General features: G+C 43.1%; 1 protein-coding gene across 3 annotated transcripts in view; it reads left to right on the forward strand.

Annotated features, from left to right (window-relative positions):
- The window catches only part of LOC144590541 (lysophosphatidic acid receptor 1-A), an 81297-nt gene that overhangs the window by 32215 nt on the left and 26332 nt on the right, over positions 1-22750 (forward strand). For all 3 annotated transcript variants that reach the window (XM_078395080.1, XM_078395083.1, XM_078395086.1), the window contains exon 3: positions 7478-8222. In XM_078395080.1, coding sequence (XP_078251206.1) covers positions 7487-8222 — 736 coding nt within the window. In that variant the 5' untranslated portion in view covers positions 7478-7486. The remainder of the gene's footprint in view (positions 1-7477; positions 8223-22750) is intronic.

The following is a 22750-nucleotide window of genomic DNA, read 5'->3' on the forward strand; positions in this document are numbered from 1 at the left end:
TAAATTCGCTTTTTTTCCCCTATTAATTTTGGGGATCTGAGCATTGCTGGCAAGGCCAGTATTTATTACTCATCCCTAATTATTCGTGAAGATGGTGATGAGCTGCTTTCTTGAGCGGCTACAGCCCTGCTGGTGACAGTGCTTGCATTGTGCTGTGGCACCCCTCCCAACCCTTCTAAATTTGGTGGAAAGTTTCCGCTTTCTTATTTCATTTCCGCCATTCCGATTTCATAGAAACATAGAAAATAGGTGCAGGAGGAGGCCATTCGGCCCTTCGAGCCAGCACTGCCATTAATTGTGATCATGGCTGATCGTCCCCAATCAATACCCCGTGCCTGCCTTCTCCCCATATCCCTTGATTCCACTAGCCCCAAGAGCTCTATCTAACTCTCTCTTAAATCCATCCAGTGATTTGGCCTCCATTGCCCTCTGTGGCAGAGAATTCCACAAATTCACAACTCTCTGGGTGAAAAAGTTTTTTCTCACCTCAGTTTTAAATGGCCTCCCCTTTATTCTAAGACTGTGGCCCCTGTTCTGGACTCGCCCAACATTGGGAACATTTTTCCTACATCTAGCTTGTCCAGTCCTTTTATAATTTTATATGTTTCTATAAGATCCCCTCTCATCCTTCTAAACTCCAGTGAATACAAGCCTAGTCTTTTCAATCTTTCCTCATATGTCAGTCCCGCCATCCCAGGGATCAATCTTGTGAACCTACGCTGCACTGCCTCAATTACAAAGATGCCCTTCCTCAAATTAGGAGACCAAAACTGTACACAATACTCCAGATGTGGTCTTACCAGGGCCCTATACAATTGCAGAAGAACCTCTTTACTCCTATACTGAAATCCTCTTGTTATGAAGGCCAACATTCCATTAGCTTTCTTCACTGCCTGCTGTACCTGCACGCCAACTTTCAGTGACTGGTGTACAAGGACACCCAGGTCTCGCTGCACCTCCCCCTTACCTAACCTAACTCCATTAAGATAATAATCTGCCTCCTTGTTTCTGCCACCAAAGTGGATAACCTCACATTTATCTATATTATACTGCATCTGCCACGCATCTGCCCACTCACTCAACCTGTTCAGGTCACCCTGCAACCTCCTAACATCCTTTTTACAGTTTACACTGCCACCCAGCTTTGTGTCATCCGCAAACTTGCTAGTGTTGCTTCTAATTCTCTCTTCCAAATCATTCATATATATGGTAAACAGTTGCGGCCCCAACACCGAGCCTTGCGGCACTCCACTCGCCACTGCCTGCCATTCTGAAAAGGACACGTTTACTCCTACTCTTTGCTTCCTGTCTTCCAACCAATTTTCTATCCATGTCAACACGCTACCCCCAATGTTGAAAGGCTGGAGCGATTGGGCTTGTATACACTGGAATTTAGAAGGATGAGGGGGGATCTTATTGAAACATATAAGATAATTAGGGGATTGGACACATTAGAGGCAGATAACATGTTCCCAATGTTAGGGGAGTCCAGAACAAGGGGCCACAGTTTGAGAATAAGGGGTAGGCCATTTAGAACGGAGATGAGGAAGAACTTTTTCAGTCAGAGGGTGGTGAAGGTGTGGAATTCTCTGCCTCAGAAGGCAGTGGAGGCCAGTTCGTTGGATGCTTTCAAGAGAGAGCTGGATAGAGCTCTTGAGGATAGCGGAGTGAGGGGGTATGGGGAGAAGGCAGGAACGGGGTACTGATTGAGTGATCAGCCATGATCGCATTGAATGGCGGTGCTGGCTCGAAGGGCTGAATGGCCTACTCCTGCACCTATTGTCTATTGTCTATTGTCTAATACCATGTGCTCTATATTTTAGTCACCAATCTCCCGTGCGGGACCATATCAAAGGCTTTCTGAAAGTCTAGATACACTGGCTCCCCTTCATCCATTTTACTTGTCACGTCCTCAAAAAAATTCCAGAAGATTAGTCAAGCATGATTTCCCTTTCATAAATCCATGCTGACTTGGACTTATCCTTTTACTGCTATCCAAAAGCATCTTTCCCACCACCGAAGTCAGGCTAACTGGTCTGAAATTCCCCATTTTCTCTCTCGCTCCTTTCTTGAAAAGTGGGATAACAGTAGCTATACTCCAATCCACAGGAACTGATCCCGAATCTATTGAACATTGGAAAATGATCACCAATACATCCACTATTTCTAGAGCCACCTCCCTGAAAACCCTGGGATGCAGACCATCAGGCCCAGGGGATTTATCATCCTTCAGTCCCATTAGTCTACCCAATACTATTTCTCGCCAAATGAAAATTTATTTCAGTTCCTCTACCCCCCCTAGATCCTCTGTCCTCCAGTACATCTGGGAGATTGTTTGTATCTTCCTTAGTGAAGACGGATCCGAAGTACCTGTTCAACTCTTCTGTCATTTCCTTGTTACCCATAATAATTTCACCCGTGTCTGCCTTCAAGGGACCCACATTTGACTTTACTACTCTTTTTCTCTTCTCTTTGCGCATTCATATACAATACTTTTAATTCCTTACTCATCTCACCCTTCACATCGATCCCTATTTCGCGCCTCATTTTTCTGCAAAACAGTCGGTAATTGCAATTTGTCAATTTGGCTGCTAGAGGTCGCTAGGGGTTCCGCTAGAAATCCCCCCGCCCTGGAAGTCTCCCTGAAAATGTGGCACCTAGACTGGGCAAGGTAGCCAATCTCGACCTCATCGGGACTTCCATGGCCGATCAGTAGGTTGAATTTGCAACCTGCGGCCGGGGCTCTGGAACTCCAGCCCAGATGGAGCCAGCACATCTATCCCCATAGCCGACTTCCTTGGCCGGCTGGATAAACCATCAAACCTCTGGAACCAAGAGTGCCAGAAAATCAGTGGTGGAACTGTAATGAGTAAATATTAAATTTAAGTGCAAGATTATATAACTATATTCATTAATTAAGACTGGGATAAAATATAAAACACAGCAGACAAGCCAATTACTACCTTTTTGGGCTGATTATCAATTAATGTGCAAATTTACTTCAAGTACTTCCATATGCTTAGTCGAGTTGCATTTCTCAACTTTTTCTTCATAACTTAGTCATACATTTTATGACCATTATTCTTTTATTCAATACCAAGAGAATTGGAATGTGTAAGGAAAAAGCAAAATAGAAAAAACAAAAGAATACAATTTTTTCTTTGTGTTGCAAAAAGTATCTCTGTTCAATAACCTTTGTATAAATAGCATGACAGGCCTGACATTGTACATGTAGTCCAACAACTACAGACTGTTAGAAATGATAGTTGTTTTTCACACATGAATGTAGCACAACGCATACGAGCATTTGGCTGGCATACCTTTTTTTGCTGAAATGTTGCATTACGCACCATATTATGAATTTTGATGTAAAATTCTGAATTTTGGACATCAAAATTTATGAATTTGCAAAATTGAATGTTGGGAGGTCTGCTGTGGGTAGAGAGGTCCATTTTTCAGATGCAGCGATGACAAAAGACTTGGATGACAAAAAGTTGGACTCGTGTGTGACTTGGAGGGGAGCCTGCCAATCTGGTCCCTCCACGCACCTACTGCTCTTGTTCTTCATGGTAGAGATAGAGGGTTTAGATGCTGTTGTTTATTATATCATCTATTGAGTACCTTGTTTACAAACCTGTTTTGGTGCTGCATATAAGAATGTAATTGTTCCATTTTGGGGCATATGACAATAAAACACTCTTGGCTCTTGAAGTATCCTGTGCAAGTGACTGCAGTACATTTTGCAGTTGGTGCACAATGCAGTCACCGTAGATCAGTGGTGGAGGAGATGAATGTTTAGGGTTGTTGATGGAGTGCAATTCATGTCCTCTGCTGTGTTCTGATGGCGTTAGTCTTCTCGAGAGTTGTTGGAGCTGCTCTCATGGAGGCGGCAGAAAATCCCATTGTGCTTTCAACTTGTACTTGGTAGATGGTGGAAAGGCTTGGGTGTATCACTCACTGCAATACACCTAGACCCAATATCTAACCTACTCTTGTAGATATGGTATTTATGTTGCTGGCCCAATTTAATTATTGATCAATAGTGACTCTGCAATATTGATAGTGGGGAACCTGGTGAGGGTAATATCAAGGGTGGTAGTTTGATCTCCCATAATGGTGATGGCCCCAACCTGCTCTGATGTAAATATTACTTGCCCCCTATTGTCCAATACCTGAATGTTGTCTCGGCCTTAATACCTGGGGACTGCTTCATTTGCTGATGAGTTGTGGATACAATCAAATCTGTTCATATTTCCTTGAAACAGCATAGCCTGGCATTCTAACCATCACATGATCTTTACAGAGCTTGTGTGTCTTGCGGAGTTTTGTTCAGTATACCTCATGACCTTGTCTCTGTCTTTAGTTTGATTTAGTTTAGAGATGCAGCGTGGAGGCAGGACCTTTGGCGCACTGACCCAGCATTCCCCGTGCACTTTCCTACGCACCAGGGACAATTTACAATTTTTACGGAAGCCAATTAACCAACAAACTTGTTCATCTTTGGAGTCACGCATGTCTTTGTTCAGAGTTGGAAAGAGAAGGCTGCCTTGTGTTTCCACACCAGGAACATGGGCATCCATCACTGAGACAAACTAGTGAATTATCATTTATGGTGGTAAGGAGTTTGTACGTTCTCCCCGTGACCTGCGTGGGTTTTCTCCGAGATCTTCGGTTTCCTCCCACACTCCAAAGACGTACAGGTATGTAGGTTAATTGGCTGGGTAAATGTTAAAAAATAAAAAAAAAATTGTCCCTAGTGGGTGTAGGATAATGTTAATGTGCGGGGATCACTGGGCGGCACGGACTTGGAGGGCCGAAAAGGCCTGTTTCCGGCTGTATATATATGATATGATATGATATGATATGGTCTAGAGTTAAGGCAAGATTGCTCACATGTTGTTATGCCAATAATTATCTCTGCTTGTGCGTTAATTTGCAAGCAGGATTTAATTAATGTTTATCAAATCTGGGAATAATTATCCAGCATCTAAATGTATAATAATATTGAAGCATCACTAGGAATAATATAAAATATTAATTAACTTAATTCTTGAAATGAGGTTGGGTTTATCTGTAGCTAGACAGAGCTGGAGTAATTCAGCAGATCAGGCAGCATCTCTGGAGGAAAAGGACGGGTGACGTTTCGGGTCTGTCCCATGTGCAAAGGTACCACCATTGTTTCATATTTTCAGACAACATTGTATTTCAAAAAGCTGTGATCAAAGGAGAAGTGACTGGGGTGGATTATTTTTACATTTGACGGGTCAGATTAATTAGCTGTGCAACAAAGGGACTTCAGATTTACTAAATTTGATGCACTTTTATCTAAAATTGCAGTTTGCAAAGTAGAGATATTTGAACCATATTTATTCTCTTTCTATAAACCCAGTATTTTTTCTTTAATTTTACCACATGTTGATTTGTAATTTTGTAGCACTTGCATCACAAAAATGTACCTTATTAACAACGGGGGTTTTTTTTTTTGCCAACAATTTATTTATATGATGTCTTTTTGATACCAACCCAACAGGCCTTGTAGGAACTTACTAAACAAAATTGGATACCGAGCACTAATGGGAGATTTTGGGACAGGTGATTAGAAGTTTGGTCAAAGAGAGAGTTGTAAGGAAATCTTGGAGGGGTAAGTTAATTTGGGCAGAGAATTCCAGAGTGAAGGGTCTTTATAACGGCCAGAGGTAGCGCAATTAAGGGGTCTGAAGTGTGGGTTTGAGGTGGCTGCAGTTATGGAGAGGAGCGAGGTCATGGACAAACTTGCAGACATGGATGACAGATTAAAAATGAAGGTGCTGGAACTGGTATAGGCCAGATGAAATTCAAAACGCAAGCACTGCTAATGCCACTATGGTTGGATAGCGTGGAGCCGATCTTCAACAATCATCCATTTTAAGTGTGCTGACATTCAGTTAAATTTTGTGGCCAGTCATGTAATCAGCTGTGATTGAGTGCATGCCCATTGACTTCACTAAAATGAACTTCTGGTCTTAACGGGGATTACTTCATGAATCACAATAATAGCTGTTGTAATTTTTGGTTTAGAATGACACATGGCATCAAGCATGGAGATAGTACCTTGAGAAAAGTTCAAGAGTTTGTACATATCACCCTAGGTGAATCCTAATTGTAGAGAGTGGAATTTCAGTTGGAATCCATTTGGGATAAGCTGGAGTTGATGTTTTGCTGTGGAAAGCGTTGGTGACGTGGCTGTGTAGAAGCGAGCTTTGGTTAAGTAAGAAAGTGTGAGGGCTGCTCATAAATGGCAGCTGATCTAGCTGGAAGGGATGCAAGTAAAGTTGAAGGAAGACTGTTACGGTGTAGAAACGGTGGAACGGTGAGATTTAAGCTATTCTGTTAAAAATCAGAAAAGGCTGGAAATGCCCAACAGTTCGGGCAACGTCTGTGGAATTGCAAATAAACATCCTTGACTGTTTCTTCCACAAAATGGAAAGACTGGAGGAGGTCGGCGGGTAGAGCAACATATTTTGGGGGATGGGGAAGAAATTAGATACTTCAGATTGAGAACCTGCATTGGGACAGCAGGTTAGTGACCGTATGTGAGGACAAAATGCAACTGTCCAGGTAGGAAGAAGGATAAATAAATCACTATTTCAATAATAGTGGCACGGTGGCGCAGCAGTAGAGTTGCTGCTTTACAGCGAATGCAGCGCCGGAGACTCAGGTTCGATCCTGACTACAGGTGCTGTACTGTAAGGAGTTTGTACGTTCTCCCCGTGACCTGCGTGGGTTTTCTCCGAGATCTTCGGTTTCCTCCCACACTCCAAAGACGTTCGGGTATGTAGGTTAATTTGACTGGGTAAATGTTAAAAAAATTCCCTAGTGTGTGTAGGATAGTGTTAATGTGCGGGGATCACTGGGCGGCGCGGACTTGGTGGGCCGAAAAAGGCCTGTTTCCGCGCTGTATATATATGATATGATATAATAAGGAAGGAGTTTTTAGATGTCTGTGATAGAGGGGAGATTCCAGCACTTTGTTTCATCATATGCAATTTTAAGTTGCATTCAGGGGTTAGGCTGATGCGTTTGTCACAAAGGGAAGCGAGGGTTGTGGAAACTGGGCTGGAATGTGTCATTCTTGGTGGGGAATCTGTTATTTTAATGAATGGCGCGGTGAGCCTGAGGGACCATGTGATCTCGCCCTGTTGCAGTTTCTTGTGCTTGAATGATATAAATAGGGAGATATTCCATAGTACCAAGATGTGACCCACTTATTGCTGCACAGCCAGGAGAATGAAGGAAGGTGCGGTTTTGTTGGGAAGCTTTGTTATTGAGCGCCTCTGTGCCCACTGTACAGACACGATGCCATAATGCTCCAACAAAAAATAAAGAGAATTGAAGATAAAACTTTGCTTTTCTCGTAAAGCAAAGGTCATATGTTGCAAGCACTGAGATTTCAATAATTTTTATGACTGGCAGTAAACTCTTGTCATTTTTCTCCTAGATTGTCAAGATGGAAGAACAATGCTACTACAATGAAACCATTGCATTTTTTTACAACAACAGTAAGAAGCACCTGGCGACGGAATGGAATGCAGTCAGCAAGCTGGTCATGGGTCTGGGCATCACGGTCTGTATCTTCATCATGCTTGCCAACATGCTTGTAATGATCGCCATTTATGTGAACCGTCGCTTCCACTTCCCTATTTATTACCTGATGGCCAACTTGGCAGCTGCGGACTTCTTTGCCGGCCTGGCATATTTTTACCTCATGTTCAACACGGGGCCCAACACCCGTCGGTTGACGGTCAGCACGTGGCTGCTCCGCCAGGGCCTCATTGACACCAGCCTCACCGCCTCGGTGGCCAACCTGCTGGCCATCGCCATTGAGAGGCACATCACTGTCTTCCGGATGCAGCTCCACACCAGGATGAGCAACCGGAGGGTGGTGGTGGTGATCATGGTGATCTGGACCATGGCCATCGTCATGGGCGCCATCCCCAGTGTGGGCTGGAATTGCATCTGCGACATCAGGATCTGCTCCACCATGGCCCCCCTGTACAGCAGCTCCTACCTGGTCTTCTGGGCCATTTTCAACCTGGTCACCTTTGTCGTGATGGTGATCCTCTATGCCCACATCTTTGTCTACGTGCGTCAGAGGACTATGCGGATGTCACGCCATAGTTCGGGACCCCGCAGAAACCGTGACACCATGATGAGCCTGTTGAAGACTGTTGCTATAGTGCTGGGTAAGTGTTCCCGTTTCTCAGTGGAGCCTTGCCAGAAGTTTATTGGCATCTATAGCTTCCTATTAACAGCCTTTCCCTGTCTATCCTTCAGGTTAAAGTTTCACTACAACTAGTTAATGAAAACACTAGAATTGTAGCAAGTTTACAGCTAGCCGGAAGTGGAGAGATGTCTCCCTTTAACGTATTTGGATTGTAGTGCAAAGAATTGATTCTAAAAATCAAGGCTGATGCTCTGGAGCAGTACATTGGGAGAGGCATTTTGAAACAACTTAAAACTAGGAAGGATTATATTAAGAATGATGGTAGATTGATACACATCTTGCTGGTCAGAATTTATTCGCATCCCTGAAAGATACTGATCTAGAATTTCCAGCACATTTCTTCTTTTATTGGTGTTATGAGGGAGTCACTCACACTGTTAAAGGTGCAAAACTTCACCAGTGTCATGGACTGTTGCCAGGGCTCTTGTGTAACATCATGCTGAAACTGACAGCTATTTTCAGCTCTTCCTGTTTGGTGCATTGCAATTTCTCTCAGTTATCTTCATATAAGTTCATTCGTGATAGGAACAGAATTAGGCCATTCAGCCCATCATGTCTGCTCTGCCATTCACTCATGGCTGATCAATCTCTTCCTCTCAACTCCATTCTCCTGCCTTCTCCCCATAAGCTCTGACGCCCGTACTAATCGATATATTGTCTGGGAATTGCAAATTTTCAAGTTAATCCATAATTGGGCATTATGTCAACACAAGCTACGCTCGTCCAGCTGCTGCTCGTCCAGGTGATGCTGCTTGAACAGTGAGGGTTCTGGAAGAGCGGTAACAAGGAAGGGGTGAGAGACCTGGACAGCCTGGTGACGAGCAGTCCTATGAAGGTACTTGCCCTGTGTGCAAGGACCATCAGTGGTTGCAGAGAGGTGCTCCTGCCAGTCCTTTGCCTGGTATGTGACTACAATTGGTGGCTATCTCTGAATGCCTGCAGTTTGGAAGGAGCTTGCGATGCTGTGCCCACCCTCTGTGAGCCAAAGGAAAAATGGGTGAATCTTGAGTATGGAGCTTGGGATGTCCTTCCTCATGCAGCAGTGAGGGGCATTTGTGGGATCAACATCCCTGAGCGACCATGGCTCTGCTGGCTATGGCTCCACAGTAAAAGACCATGGCTCCACAGTAAAAGCAATCCATGCACATGAGAGTGGCATCGTGGCGGAATCGCTGCCTTTACAGCACCAGAGACCATGGTTCGATCCTGACTACGGGTGCTATCTGTACAGAGTATATGTTCTCCCCATGACCACATGGGTTTTCCCCAGGATCTCCCGTTTCCTCCCCAACTCCAAGGATGTACAGGTTTGTAGTTCCCAGATACTGCAGTGAGAAGCTGATGGAGATACCTGGAGTGGGGCTTGAACCACATCCTTGCAGCACAGTGGGGATGCTCATATAAAGGACAGTAGCAAATGAGTTGGACAGTAAAAGTAACATCACAAGAATTCAATGTGATGTTGATTCTTAGCAGGACTTGGAGATTGGGAACAATATGGATCAGTGCCAGGGTGGTGGGGAGGAGAGATGAAATTACTGGGACAGTATTGGATTTTGTAGCATGAATATACCACCATGTGTGACTTTAGAAATGGCATGAGCTATTTGGTTCATGTTGGTATTGTAAGTGCTCTTGCTGTCTAATCCCACCATGCCTCACCATACCTCATTCCATCCTTTAAGCCACTGCAGTCATATGTATGGATTTGCCTAATTCTGGGCGTTTGATCATCCCCCAAATCTCAGCATTGCAGCACTGAAGGCTGTGGCTTCACTTACCCAGGTCCCCAGCCCTGGAATTTGTTCTGCAAAGTTCTGTGCTGACCTTGCCTGCATTTAGAATGCTCAAATTCTTTCACCCTGATCAAGTTTTTGGCTATTTGGTCAAGTTTCTGCTTGGTGTCAAATTGTATTTAATGATATACCTCCCTGAAGGTTGTGCACAAATGGAAGATGTTGGAAATGCCTTCCTTTCCAGGACTGCAGAAACTAGCTTCATGGGTGGAGTTTTAGTCCTGGTCACTGTGAAGTTTGAAGCTAAACGGCAAACAAATTAGGATTGAGATGTTAGTTACACCATTGCCTGGTCTTGGTCCAAAAGCGATGAAAAGAATTGCTGTTTCCTTTGCATTTGTTATCAGTTTGTCAGGCGCCTGGTACTGCAGCACTGTGTCATGCATCGTGGTTTCTGAATCTGTTTAACAACAGCTCTTGTCAGAAGTTTTGGAAGCATCCCGTTGTTTGACATTGTGCTGAAACAAATGCCTTCATTTAGAGGAATTGTTATTTGGTGTGGGGCAGTGACACACAGTGCTGTCTGTTTATACTCCCAGTTTCTGTTCTAGATCACTTAGTTGGCAAACATGGATGTGGTAAATTTGGACTGTTATCATTGGGGTAACGACGCAGCATTAGCTTAGCACAAGATGGCGCATGGTGGCGCAACGGTAGAGTTGCTGCCTTACAGCGAATGCAGCGCTGGGGACTCAGGTTCGATCCCGACTACGGGTGCTGCACTAAGGAGTTTGTACGTTCTCCCCGTGACCTGCGTGGGTTTTCTCCGAGATCTTCGGTTTCCTCCCACACTCCAAAGACGTACAGGTATGTAGGTTAATTGACTGGGTAAATGTAAAAAATTGTCCCTAGTGTGTGTAGGATAGTGTTAATGTGCGGGGATCGCTGGGCAGCGCGGACTGGGTGGGCCGAAAAGGCCTGTTTCCGCGCTGTATCTGAAATATGAAAATAATAGACAATAGACAATAGGTGCAGGAGTAGGCCATTCAGCCCTTCGAGCCAGCACCGCCATTCAATGCGATCATGGCTGATCACTCTCAATCAGTACCCCGTTCCTGCCTTCTCCCCATACCCCCTAACTCCGCTATCCTTAAGAGCTCTATCCAGCTCTCTCTTGAAAGCATCCAACGAACTGGCCTCCACTGCCTTCTGAGGCAGAGAATTCCACACCTTCACCACCCTCTGACTGAAAAAGTTCTTCCTCATCTCCGTTCTAAATGGCCTACCCCTTATTCTTAAACTGTGGCCCCTTGTTCTGGACTCCCCCAACATTGGGAACATGTTATCTGCCTCTAATGTGTCCAATCCCCTAATTATCTTGTATGTTTCAATAAGATCCCCCCTCATCCTTCTAAATTCCAGTGTATACAAGCCCAATCGCTCCAGCCTTTCAACATACGACAGTCCCGCCATTCCGGGAATTAACCTAGTGAACCTACGCTGCACGCCCTCCATAGCAAGAATATCCTTCCTCAAATTTGGAGACCAAAACTGCACACAGTACTCCAGGTGCGGTCTCACCAGGGCCCGGTACAACTGTAGAAGGACCTCTTTGCTCCTATACTCAACTCCTCTTGTTACGAAGGCCAACATTCCATTGGCTTTCTTCACTGCCTGCTGTACCTGCATGCTTCCTTTCATTGACTGATGCACTAGGACACCCAGATCTCGTTGAACTCCCCCTCCTCCTAACTTGACACCATTCAGATAATAATCTGCCTTTCTATTCTTACTTCCAAAGTGAATAAATATGAAAAATAAGATAAATTGCTGGAAAAACTCAGCAGGCCAAGCAGCATCCATGAAGGCGAAGATAATTTGGATCAAGATCCTGCATCAACAATGTTTTAGTGATCGGATTGTTTTAGTGGTGTTGATTTGAGGGATGGGTAAACCCTAGATTAGCAGGGGAAACTTCCTTGCCCACCACGTGTTGCTGTTGCGATGCTTTCACACGTTCACAAGTTATAGGGGCACAATTAGGCCATTTGACACATCAAGAATACTCCGCCATTCAATCATAGCTGATCTCTGCCTCCTAATCCCATTTTCCTGCCTTCTCCCCATAACCCTTGATACCCATTCTAATCATGAATTGCCTTAAAAATATCCACTGACTTGGCCTCCACAGCCCTCTGTGGCAATGAGTTGCACAGATTAAGTGCCCTCTGACAAAAGAAGTTCCTCCTTGCCTCCATCTCCAGATGTACCTTTCCTCTTGGGAATAAACCTTCATTTCACATCTTATCTGAAAGACCACTACTCCAGCTGAGTGGTGCTTCCTCCGAACTGCACTGGAGTGCAAACCTACATTCTTGTGCTCTAGTCTCCGAGGTGGATTTGAACTCATGACCTTGGATTCCAAAGTGCGAATCCTGTCCCCTGACCAGAACGAGATGCACAATGCTGGAGTAACTCAGCTGGCCACGCAGCATCTCTGGAGAAAAAGGATGGGTGATGTCTCTGGTCACAGCCCTTCTTTAGACCCAACCCATCCCAACCTGAAATGTCACCCCATCCTTTTTTGCCAGAGATGCTGCCTGACCCACTGAGTTACTCCAGCACTTAATGTCTATCTTCGGCATATGCTGCAATCTGCAGTTCCTTTCTACACATCCTGACCAGAGCTGAAGTGTGTTTCTGAACCAATAAGAATGCATTTTCTGATCAGAGTGACAGCATTGAGCAAGAGTTTGAAAAGCATCAATTTAAACTAACATTAGAAATGGAAAATAATAACAGGATCTATACAAGAGTTAGTTTCTGATGTTTTCATCCGCTAAGGCACAGCAACATAGACGAGGAAAGGTTTCTAGAATGGGACTTTTGATAATTGGTTGACCAAAGCAAACTTCAACATTCCCAAAATCAATAATGTTACGATGTAGTTAAATGAACTATGCTCACAGCTACCCCTCTGGAGCACTGTGCCTGAGCACATTTTGACGTGTGCTCAGACCAATTCAACGTAAATTCTTCTGGTGTAAAATGGGCATAGATCTCAGTGTAGTTTTGTCGAAGAATAGATTGTGGGCATTTAACTAAATGGATTGACTATTGATGTTGTTGGACAAATGGTGTGGTGTGACCTGGCAAAGGTAAATTGGACTACTGGGTCTGGCTTTGTCTATTCTGAAGCCTGAGGTAGCTTTGGTTGCCTATTGCAAATGGGCAAAGGAATCCCAGAAAATTGGTTAGACACTTGGCAGTGCTAATTAATCCTTGTGCACTTGCACTAAATTTGCAACAAGGGAGCAACTGTGCATTGTACTCTGCATTCAAAATTTGGCTCAATAGATTTCAGTGGAATGCACTTTCGAAGTGTAGAACATTGTGCACGTGTGTATCAGTGTGAATGATCAATGCAAGTGTGTGTTCTGACTGGATGAAGTCCATTGCAGCATGTACAGACTGTTAATTACAAGTTCAGACAAGGTGTTTTATTCTTTATTCTTTTATTCTTTATTCCAGGTATTTTCCCAGACTACCCCTGCATGCCTATACTTTTTGCTGCAGCCCAGAGAATAAATTAGTCACATGGCTCAACCCTTAAAGGGGTGACAAACTTAAAGCAACTGTTATTTATAACCTATATAACAAATGGCACCACAGAGATGGATTTTTAACCCTTAATGTCACTGAAGATCTTAAAATGGGAATCGGTATGAAGATCTTAAGTGTAAAGTTTTAAAAAGATGATTTCATGAAGCAACACTGCGACCTGAAATTTCAAGGAACTGCAGATGTTGGTTCAATGGGCCAGGCAGCATCCCTGCAGAACGTGGATAGGTGATGTTTTGGGTCGAGGCCCTCCTTTAGACAGAAGTTTCCTTAAACCCCGTTTAGCGCTCGATCATTTGTAACCAAAGGCTTCATCAACTAAAACGATTTTAAGGAACATCCTAAAGGAGGCAGCATGACAGTTGTTTTGGGAGGGAATTCCAGATGTTGGGGGCAAGAAAACAACTGTCAGGCTGAGATTGAGACAATGTTCTTGAGATCAGTTCTGATGCATCATCGGAACAGTGAGTGCAGTCTCCCATTGTGTTATAGTTTGTTGCTGATAAAAGTTGTATCTTTTAATGTCTACACCATATGCACCAGATTCTTCCCATTTCCCAAAGATGAGTTAATAGATTTCCTGCCTTCTGTAAATTATCATTAGTACAGGTAAGCGGTAAAAAGAATCAAAGGTGCATGTGTGAGACAGAGTAAGTTATAGGCGTACAAGAAACTGACAGGAGGAGTGAGGGACTGATCAATGCAAAGAGCTGTGAGCCTGGATGAATTTGATGGGTTGAATGGCCTCCTCCTGTAATAAGTAAATGGGGAAACGTAAATGTACTTTTGCTCATAATTTTAATGTTTTGCAAACTGGGAACAACCTAGGAGCCTGCCAAATGATTTCTTGTGAAGATGTATATATGGCATAAACAACATGTCGCAGATGATTATTTCCCTCTGTAATCTTCTTTCACCAGTTGCTTGCTATTTTGAACATGCTAATTATCTTTGTGAAAGTGCCAAGTCATTCTGTTATTTTTCTCCCCCTATCATCTCTTTCCCTGACCTGCCAACATTAACATTGCGTCCTGTTTCTTGACAAATGTCCTTGACAAAAGCTTAAAGTTCCATTGACTGACATTTCTTGTGAGGACCTGATGGAGGCTTTGCTGCAGTTTTCTAATAGAAGTTGCCAATTACTCAGAAGTTGCCAATTACTCAACAGGAAGATGAGAACTGATGCTGGTTGTGATCAGCTCTTAACTGTCACGGTGAGTTGTGGAAGCAAATTCGAAAAGAGAAATGGACAATACTTGAAAGGTAACATGGAGTCCTATTTTGTGCAGAACCAAATTTAAGAATCACACAACATGGAGTCCTGGATATTAGAGAACAGGAAGAGTGCATTCAGCCTGTTGCATCTTTGAAAAGAGCACTCCAAATAATCTCACTGCTCCTACTGCTTGTTCCCAACATTTGGTACGTTTGTTTTGCCTTCCCAGTGGTTGGCTCTGGCTCTTTTGTTAAACATCTTGGTCACAGCCCTCCCGGTGGAAAGGCTTCTTGCTTTATTAAAGGCCGTTGTGATTTTGAGAATCACTCATGACTTCCTTTCCACCTTTTTTGCAATTGTGACCTATGGATAAATCTTTTTGAGATGCTCTTCAATTCTGAGACAGCCCCCAAAGGCAGGATAAGACAAAGTGGTATAAAACTAAACAACATAGTAAAGGTCAGCACGACTGTTGCTGCATTGTCCACACAGGCCTTGAGCTGCTACAGATTTCATTTCTCCCTCGTGCAGATCCAGCGTATCTTAAAAAGGCATCACACTCCAGGATAGAAGTTCTACAGCTCACCATTCTGAGGGAAGATGGTTCTCTTTGAACTTATCCATCCAAACTTATTCCACGCCAACTTGCCCATCACCTCAGAGTGCCGTGATGTGCATCATCTCTAGTTTATGCTGCCTGGGTTATTATAAAATTACCCATATTTTTATGCCCCTTCCAGTCTCATCCAGTTTCATAACCCCCAGAGATCTCCTCACTGCTCCAATTCTGTTTATCCTTAAATGTAATTGTTCTATCTTTGATGGCCTTGTCTTCAAGTGTATGGCTCTAAGCTCTCTAACTTCCTCCCTATACCTCTATTTTTCTATTTCCTGTCAGATATACCTTAAAGCCAACACTCTGATCAAACTTTCAGACTTGCATGGCCCATTGCCCATTTTTACTTGATAATGCCATTGAGTTTTGTTTTGGGACTTTTGCTAAAGATTCTATATTGATGAAAAAAATCAGTTATCAATCATTCATTTATAATATGTGTCAGAAAGAACTGCAGATGCTGGTTTAAATCGAAGGTCGACACAAAATGCTGGAGTAACTCAGCGGGACAAGCAGCATCTCTGGAGAGAAGGAATTCATTTATACTACCTACTTTTGAACATCTGAATTAGTGGAAAATAGTTAAATGTAAAATATTTTGTAATTGTATATTGCTAAGATGTTTGGCATAAGTTATTGGTAAAACACTTACCTGCAGTGATAGAGGGTGTTGAGATCTGGAGAGCAAAGTTTTATTCTTGTGGGAACACAATGGACTGCAGATGTTGTAATCTTTAGTTTAAAAAAAGCAAATTGCTGGAGGAACTCAACAGGTCAGGTAACATCTGCGGAGGGCAATGGACTAAAGAAGGGTCCTGACCAGAAAGCTTATCTGTCTAGTTCCCTCCAAGGATGCTGCCTTTTATTCTTGTGTGTAGTTGCACTTCTAACTTCTGCAAATAGAGCAAAAGACATCTGGGTTTCCCCAGAGTTTCATTGTAACCCATTCACGTGTTTGCGGAATGTGTGAAGAGAGGTGGATGAGCAAAGAGAATGGATAATATTCTGTTTTCTAGTTTTGCAGTTATTTTGTAGGACATCCTTGGTTTGCAAATTGATGGACAATTTAGTATTGGGCACAGCTCCGCAGCCTCCTATCTACAGAAGTTCTCTGACGACTCTGCCTCACCACGGGCGATGAGGACAGGGCGTACAGAGAACTGATCAAGGAGTTTGTGGACTGGTGCCAGCGGAAACGCCTCCGGATCAACGCAGGGAAAACCAGGGAGATGGTGATAGATTTCCGCAGGCGCAGCCAGTTCCCCCCGACACCGGTGAACATCCAGGGAACGGACATCGAGAGGGTGGATTCTTATAAGTACCTGGGTGTCTACCTCAACAATAAACTGGACTGAAAATACCGATGCGCTATACAGAAAGGGCCAGAGCAGACTTTATCTGCTAAGGAGACTCGGGTCCTTTGGAGTTAGGGGGCACTCCGAAGGACCTTCTACAACACGGTGGTGGTATCGGCCATTTTCTATGGAGTGGTCTGCTGGAGCAGCAGCATCTCAGCGGCAGAAGGGAAGAGACTCGACAAGCTGGTCAGGAAGGCCAGCTCTGTCCTGGGTTGCCCCCTCGACTCAGTGCAGGTGGTGGGAGAGAGGAGGATGATGATGGCAAAGTTAACATCGCTGCTGGACAACGACTCCCACCCCATGCAGGACACTCACTGCACTGAGTAGCTCCTTCAGTGACAGACTCCTTCATCCCAAGTGCGTGAAGGAGAGATATAGGAGGTCCTTCCTTCCCACTGCTGCGAGACTGCACAACCAGCACTGCTCCCAGCAGACGAGTCAGCAATAACAACTAAGAACACACAGAAAACTGATGACAATTTATGCATCTTTATTTATAATGAATGATCTCTTGCTCTCTTGCTATCCACTTTGCTGCTGTAACACTGTTAATGTGCGGGGATCGCTGGGCGGCACGGACTTGGAGTGCCGAAAAGGCCTGTTTCCGGCTGTATATATATGATATGATATGATAACACTGTAAATTTCCCCGGTGTGGGACAAATAAAGGAATATATTATTATTATATTATTATCACATTGCTGCTGTGGGAACCTGTGGGTGAATTGATTGCTGTGGAACTTGTATCATATATTTAAAAAAATTACTTTATTGGCTGGAAAGTGTTTTGGAATTTTTTGCGTTGTTGAAAGGAGATGTGAAAGGCTCCATATAAATGCTCTTAATATATTGCATTGAAGGAGTATGAAAGGGAGTAGGAAAGAAAACTGCAGATGCTGGTTTAAACCGAAGATAGACACAAAATGCTGGAGTAACTAAGCGGGTCAGGCAGTATCTCTGGAGAGAAGGAATGGGTGATGTTTTGTTTCAAGACCTTTCTTTAGACTGAAAGGGAGTGCAGTGTAAAATACTTTGCAATTGTCTGTTGCTGGCTATAAATTTCAACGATATTTGCAAAAAATTATGAGCAAAGTAATTTGAAGTGGGGTTAAATTGTTTGGCGAGACCTGAAACTGTGTTGGCATGCGTTGCTAATAAGTTTTATAGGATGTAGCCATTGGCATTTGGCCAATATAATCTGCTGCCATGTCACAGTTAGCACACTGTCTGACTTTCCTTTAGGCCTGGGTTTTGAACAGCATGGAGCTTTAAATGAGGCATTGACTTTTGACTTTTTTCTTTGTGCTTTGCCAGCCATTAATGGTTCTGTTCACAGTAAAATGACTTGTGCATTGATTTTTTTGCTTGGAAGGTTAAAAGAAAATTATAATTATTTTCATTCTCTTGCATGAAGTAGATGTCACTTCAAGGCCAAGATTTGCCGCTCAAGTCTTACGCCCTCCATAAATCATTGCACTCCTTCTAGTGAAGGGGCACATATAGTGTTGTTGGGTAGAGAGTTGCAGAATTTTGCCAATAATTGAAGTCCGGGGATGTATTTCCAAGAAAGGATGGTGTCCGCTTTTGCTTTTCCAGGTCAATCGGCGTCATAGGAAGGAATTTTGATAAGTTGCTGCATTTCATTTGGAACTGGTTCACACTGCAGCCACAGTGGTGGATGGTGTGCTAATCATGTGAGCTGCATTATTGTAGATGGTGTTAAGCTCTTTGGAGACACTTGTTTGAATTGCACTCATTCAGGAAAGTAGTGATTATCATGTTCCTGGCACGCTTTGTCAATGGTGGAAAGGCTTTGGGAAGTCAACAGGTCAATCAGTAGTTGCGAATTTAGACCAACTCTAAGTCACTGCATTTGTGGCTCATCCAGTTGAGCTTCTGGTCAACAATGATCCCCCAACATGTTGATGGTGTAAAACAGTGATGGAATTTCAAGAGGTGTCGTCGTCCCCCTCTTGTAGCCCCTGGAGATGGTGATTGTTGGGTAATACACATTCACCGTTGTATGCAGTAAACACTCTGAAGCATTCCCGGTTGTAACTTGACACTTGGACACAAGGCTTCTGTTATTCTTTCAATATTAATGTGCTGTGTTTTTTTTTAAAGAAATGTAAGCTGATGCATTTCACTGGTATGCAAAAGCCTGGATGATTGATCTGAGCAAGTTGGAATCTCGCTCTGGCAATTAAGATACAGTGCACACCCAACCAGCAGCAGCAGCCCTGGGGAAGCGGGGTTGCATGAGAATAGCTCAAAACAGCAATGCCGTACACCATACACTTCAAAATAAACTGCAGAACTGTGTCAACTCAATCTTTTAAATAACAACGTTTGACATCTAAATTGTATATTTTAGGACTAAATGGTATTTGTGGAAAAAATGGCAAAAATAAATCAAGTGACTGCCGATCCTCACCGTCACATGCTGCCAACTCTTCTGAAGATCTTGCTGCAACTGCACTGCCTTGTGTATAACTGTAAACAGATTTATAATGTCTTTCCCTGCTTATTTTACATTTTGGGGAAACAAAATTGTGTAATTGCTTAATATTCGGTAAAATTTTTGGCAGTTGCAAGAGCATTCCGGATGCATACATACTGGGTAAACTCGTGTACTTAAATTCAGTTAAGCAAATAAATCTGTAGCTAAGAGCTAATATTGGCGATGGTGACCATGAAAGCGCTGAATGATAAAAGCCGACCTGATTTTCCATCTGGCTGTCTGACATCATTGCCTAGCTTGGTCAATATATCCATTGCCAGACCCACGGTAACCCGATTAATTCCTCCGTGGAGCTTGTAGTTCAGTAACACCTTTCAAGTCCTGCATTGTATCTACTGCCCATAAAGTGCTTCCCAAAGGCCAGTTCGTATTATTCCGGACAACGTTTGACATCTAATTGACATTCCGGATTATTCTCGGTCGTCTTCAATAACCAGGCTAAATACAGGAGGGAGACACTGGGAAAGTGCCCTGGCTGGTTCTCTAGATAACGGCCTGGGATCTATTGGTCCACCCAAGAGAGCAGATTGAGCTCTATTTAGATAGGGAATCCAATTGGTCATCGATAATGACTAATGTTTGACATTCGTTTGGAAATGTTACTTTACTGTTTCCTTCTGGGGGCATCTTGCCAGATGTGTGCATGAAGTACAGTGCACAATTTGAGGCCAAATAACTACAATGACTTCCCTGTGTGTGCCCCACAAATTGTTCAGGTCATACACGTGGAAGGAGGCCTTCACTGTAATCAGCACGCTGCTGTGGTGTGACTTGGACAATTAAAAGTCCATGTTGTTTGGTGTAGGGACTCAAGTTCAGCACTTGTCTTCCTGCTTTTTTCATGTCTCTCTAACTCCACTGATATATCCAACATCAGCGAGAGGACAGGTTTGGAGGGATATGGACCAAGCCCAGGCAAGTGCAACTAGTGTAGCTGGGACATGTTGGCCAGTGTGGGTAAGTTGGGCCGAAGGGCCTGTTTCCAGACTCTATGACTCTGACGGCATAGCTTTAAAGTTAGATGGGCAAAGTTTAAAGTAATGTGGGGCAAGTATTTCACGCAGAGGGTGGTGCATGCCTGGAATGCTCTGCCAGGGTGGTGGTGGTAGCAAATACGATAGTGGCAGGCACGTGGGTATGAGGGAATGGAGGGATACAGAACATGTGCAGGCAAATGAGCTTAGTTTATCTTGGCATCATTTTCGGCACAGACAGTGCGAGCTGAAGGGCCTGTTCCTCTTCGTATTTTTTTATGTTCCATGTATAACCTATTTCTCCTGCATCTTCATAGATATCCAACCCTTGGTTCTTTCCCTGACCCATGTGATCTTCTGGAAAGGTCGTCTGCATGAAGTTACATGATTTTGCGATTCTTAAATAGTTTCTATGTTTAGATTACCGGCATAAGGTTATCCCTTCTGTTTAAAGATTGATTACTTTTGTGCATATTTTTTTGTGGTCTTGTGGACTTTTATTTGGTCTTGCTGCCTTCACTTGTCCTATGTCAGGAAGCAGAGAGATTTTATTTATTTTAAGAAAAAACTGTTTTGGGTCACAAGTCTTTCTCTTGCTTGGTCACCTGTATTGTGAATTTTGATTTGAGCATGAGAAATTAAATCCTCTGAGAAGTTAAGATGTACAAAATCTAATCTGGTACAACTTATTTTGAAGGCTATCAAAATGGATATTTTTGCATGTTGGCTAGGTTTCATAGCGGAGGTTGAGTGGAAATTGGGACTAGGTAACCTTTACAAATACAGTTTCCGGATGTTTATGTATTTTTGCACAGTAATCTAAATGTATTTATTTGCTGAAACCAACTAATGCTTCAGATACGCCAATTATAAATATTAAGTCTTTCTGTGAATAATATTTGGCTGCACCTTCAATGTTGTAAGGCTGTATAGATTTCTAAATCTTTTTTTTCTTGCCTAAGCAAATGGCTGGAAGTCTTGAAAGAATTCTTGTTTTCCTTAAACTTGCTGTTCAAATATTTTCAGGCTTGGATTGGAGTGGAAATATTGTGTTTGGTTTACATTTGTTCCAATGTTTTCCCTTCTGTAGAAAGAGGTTGGTAGTTAATGTAGCTGGGTCCTGTCTCCCTCCATTTGTCTCAGTAACAGGGGGGAAAAAAGTTCCCTCCAAACCCAGGATGCTGAAGTGACGTATTTATTTAGCACATTTCCTGTCTTCAGGGCACCCCAAAGCTAATAAAATATTTGTGGGGCTTTGAAAGTTTTAAAATAACAGTAACAGGGAATTTGTACACAGCAAGCCCCTGCAAACTGTAGTTTGATATTGAGTGGATTCTCGCTTCATTTGGTTATTAAAAAAAAAATATTGGTTTGTATACCAGGGAGAACTTGCCAATATAACAATATGTTTGGCACAGTGGTACGGCTAACAGGAATGCTGCTTCTCGGCTCCCAAGATCTGGCTTCAATCCCCACATGGGTGCTTCCTGTGTGGAGTTTACACATGCTTCCTCTGACCACATGGGTTTCATTGAGATGCTCCAGTTTCCTTCCACATCCCAAAGAGATGCAGGTTTTGTTGGTTAATTGGCCACCTGCAGATTGCCCCGAGTGTGCAAGTGGTTGGCAGAATCTGGATGAATTTGGTGAGAATGTGGACAGGATTAAAATATAGAATTAATGTGAATGGAGATGTTGACATGTGGCATGGACTCAGGGGGTTGAAGGGACTCTTGTGCCTCTGTCTCTATAACATCATGAGATCTCTTGCCTTAAAATGCAAATTAGCTGTGTTTAACATCTCAACTTTCATATTCGACAAGAAGGCACACGATTCTGACGCTAGATTTATTTTTATTAAGTGATGCTTGAACTTGTAGAAAATGGATACTAAGCCATGCTAAACATGGTAATTCTACCCGGAGCATTGTGACATCACCTTTCTCAACACAGACCAGTGATTGAACACGCAACTTTCAGTGACCATGAAGCTCATTGACACTTGGCTTTGGTTTTTGTTGGGATTTGCAACAAACTCCCAGCCATGACCTTTACGCTGCTTGACTGTGAAGTAGCGGTTTGTACTCTGAAGCAAGTTTGACCTGGTGCATGATCCATGAGCCCATATAGATGAATAGGGATTTCACAACAGAGAGGGAGAAAGGCAAGAATAAAGGAGTTTGATCATCTTAATAGTATTTGTAATCATATTTTTAACTATGCCCATCAATCTTCAAATGGTTGACACCACCTTTTATCATTCATAATCAAAAAAACATTTCTAAACCTTTGAGTCCACAATGAGATATTGAGGGCATTTTGACATTTTATTTAATTACCTTTCTGGATAATTTTAATAACTTTCTGGATTTCTTAAATTCCTCAATAAGAAGATTATAATCAAAAAGAGAATTGCTGAAAAATAGGCTTTCAGCCACTGAAAAA

This window comes from Rhinoraja longicauda, chromosome 3 (genome assembly GCF_053455715.1).
Source record: "Rhinoraja longicauda isolate Sanriku21f chromosome 3, sRhiLon1.1, whole genome shotgun sequence".
Taxonomy (NCBI): domain Eukaryota; kingdom Metazoa; phylum Chordata; class Chondrichthyes; order Rajiformes; family Arhynchobatidae; genus Rhinoraja; species Rhinoraja longicauda.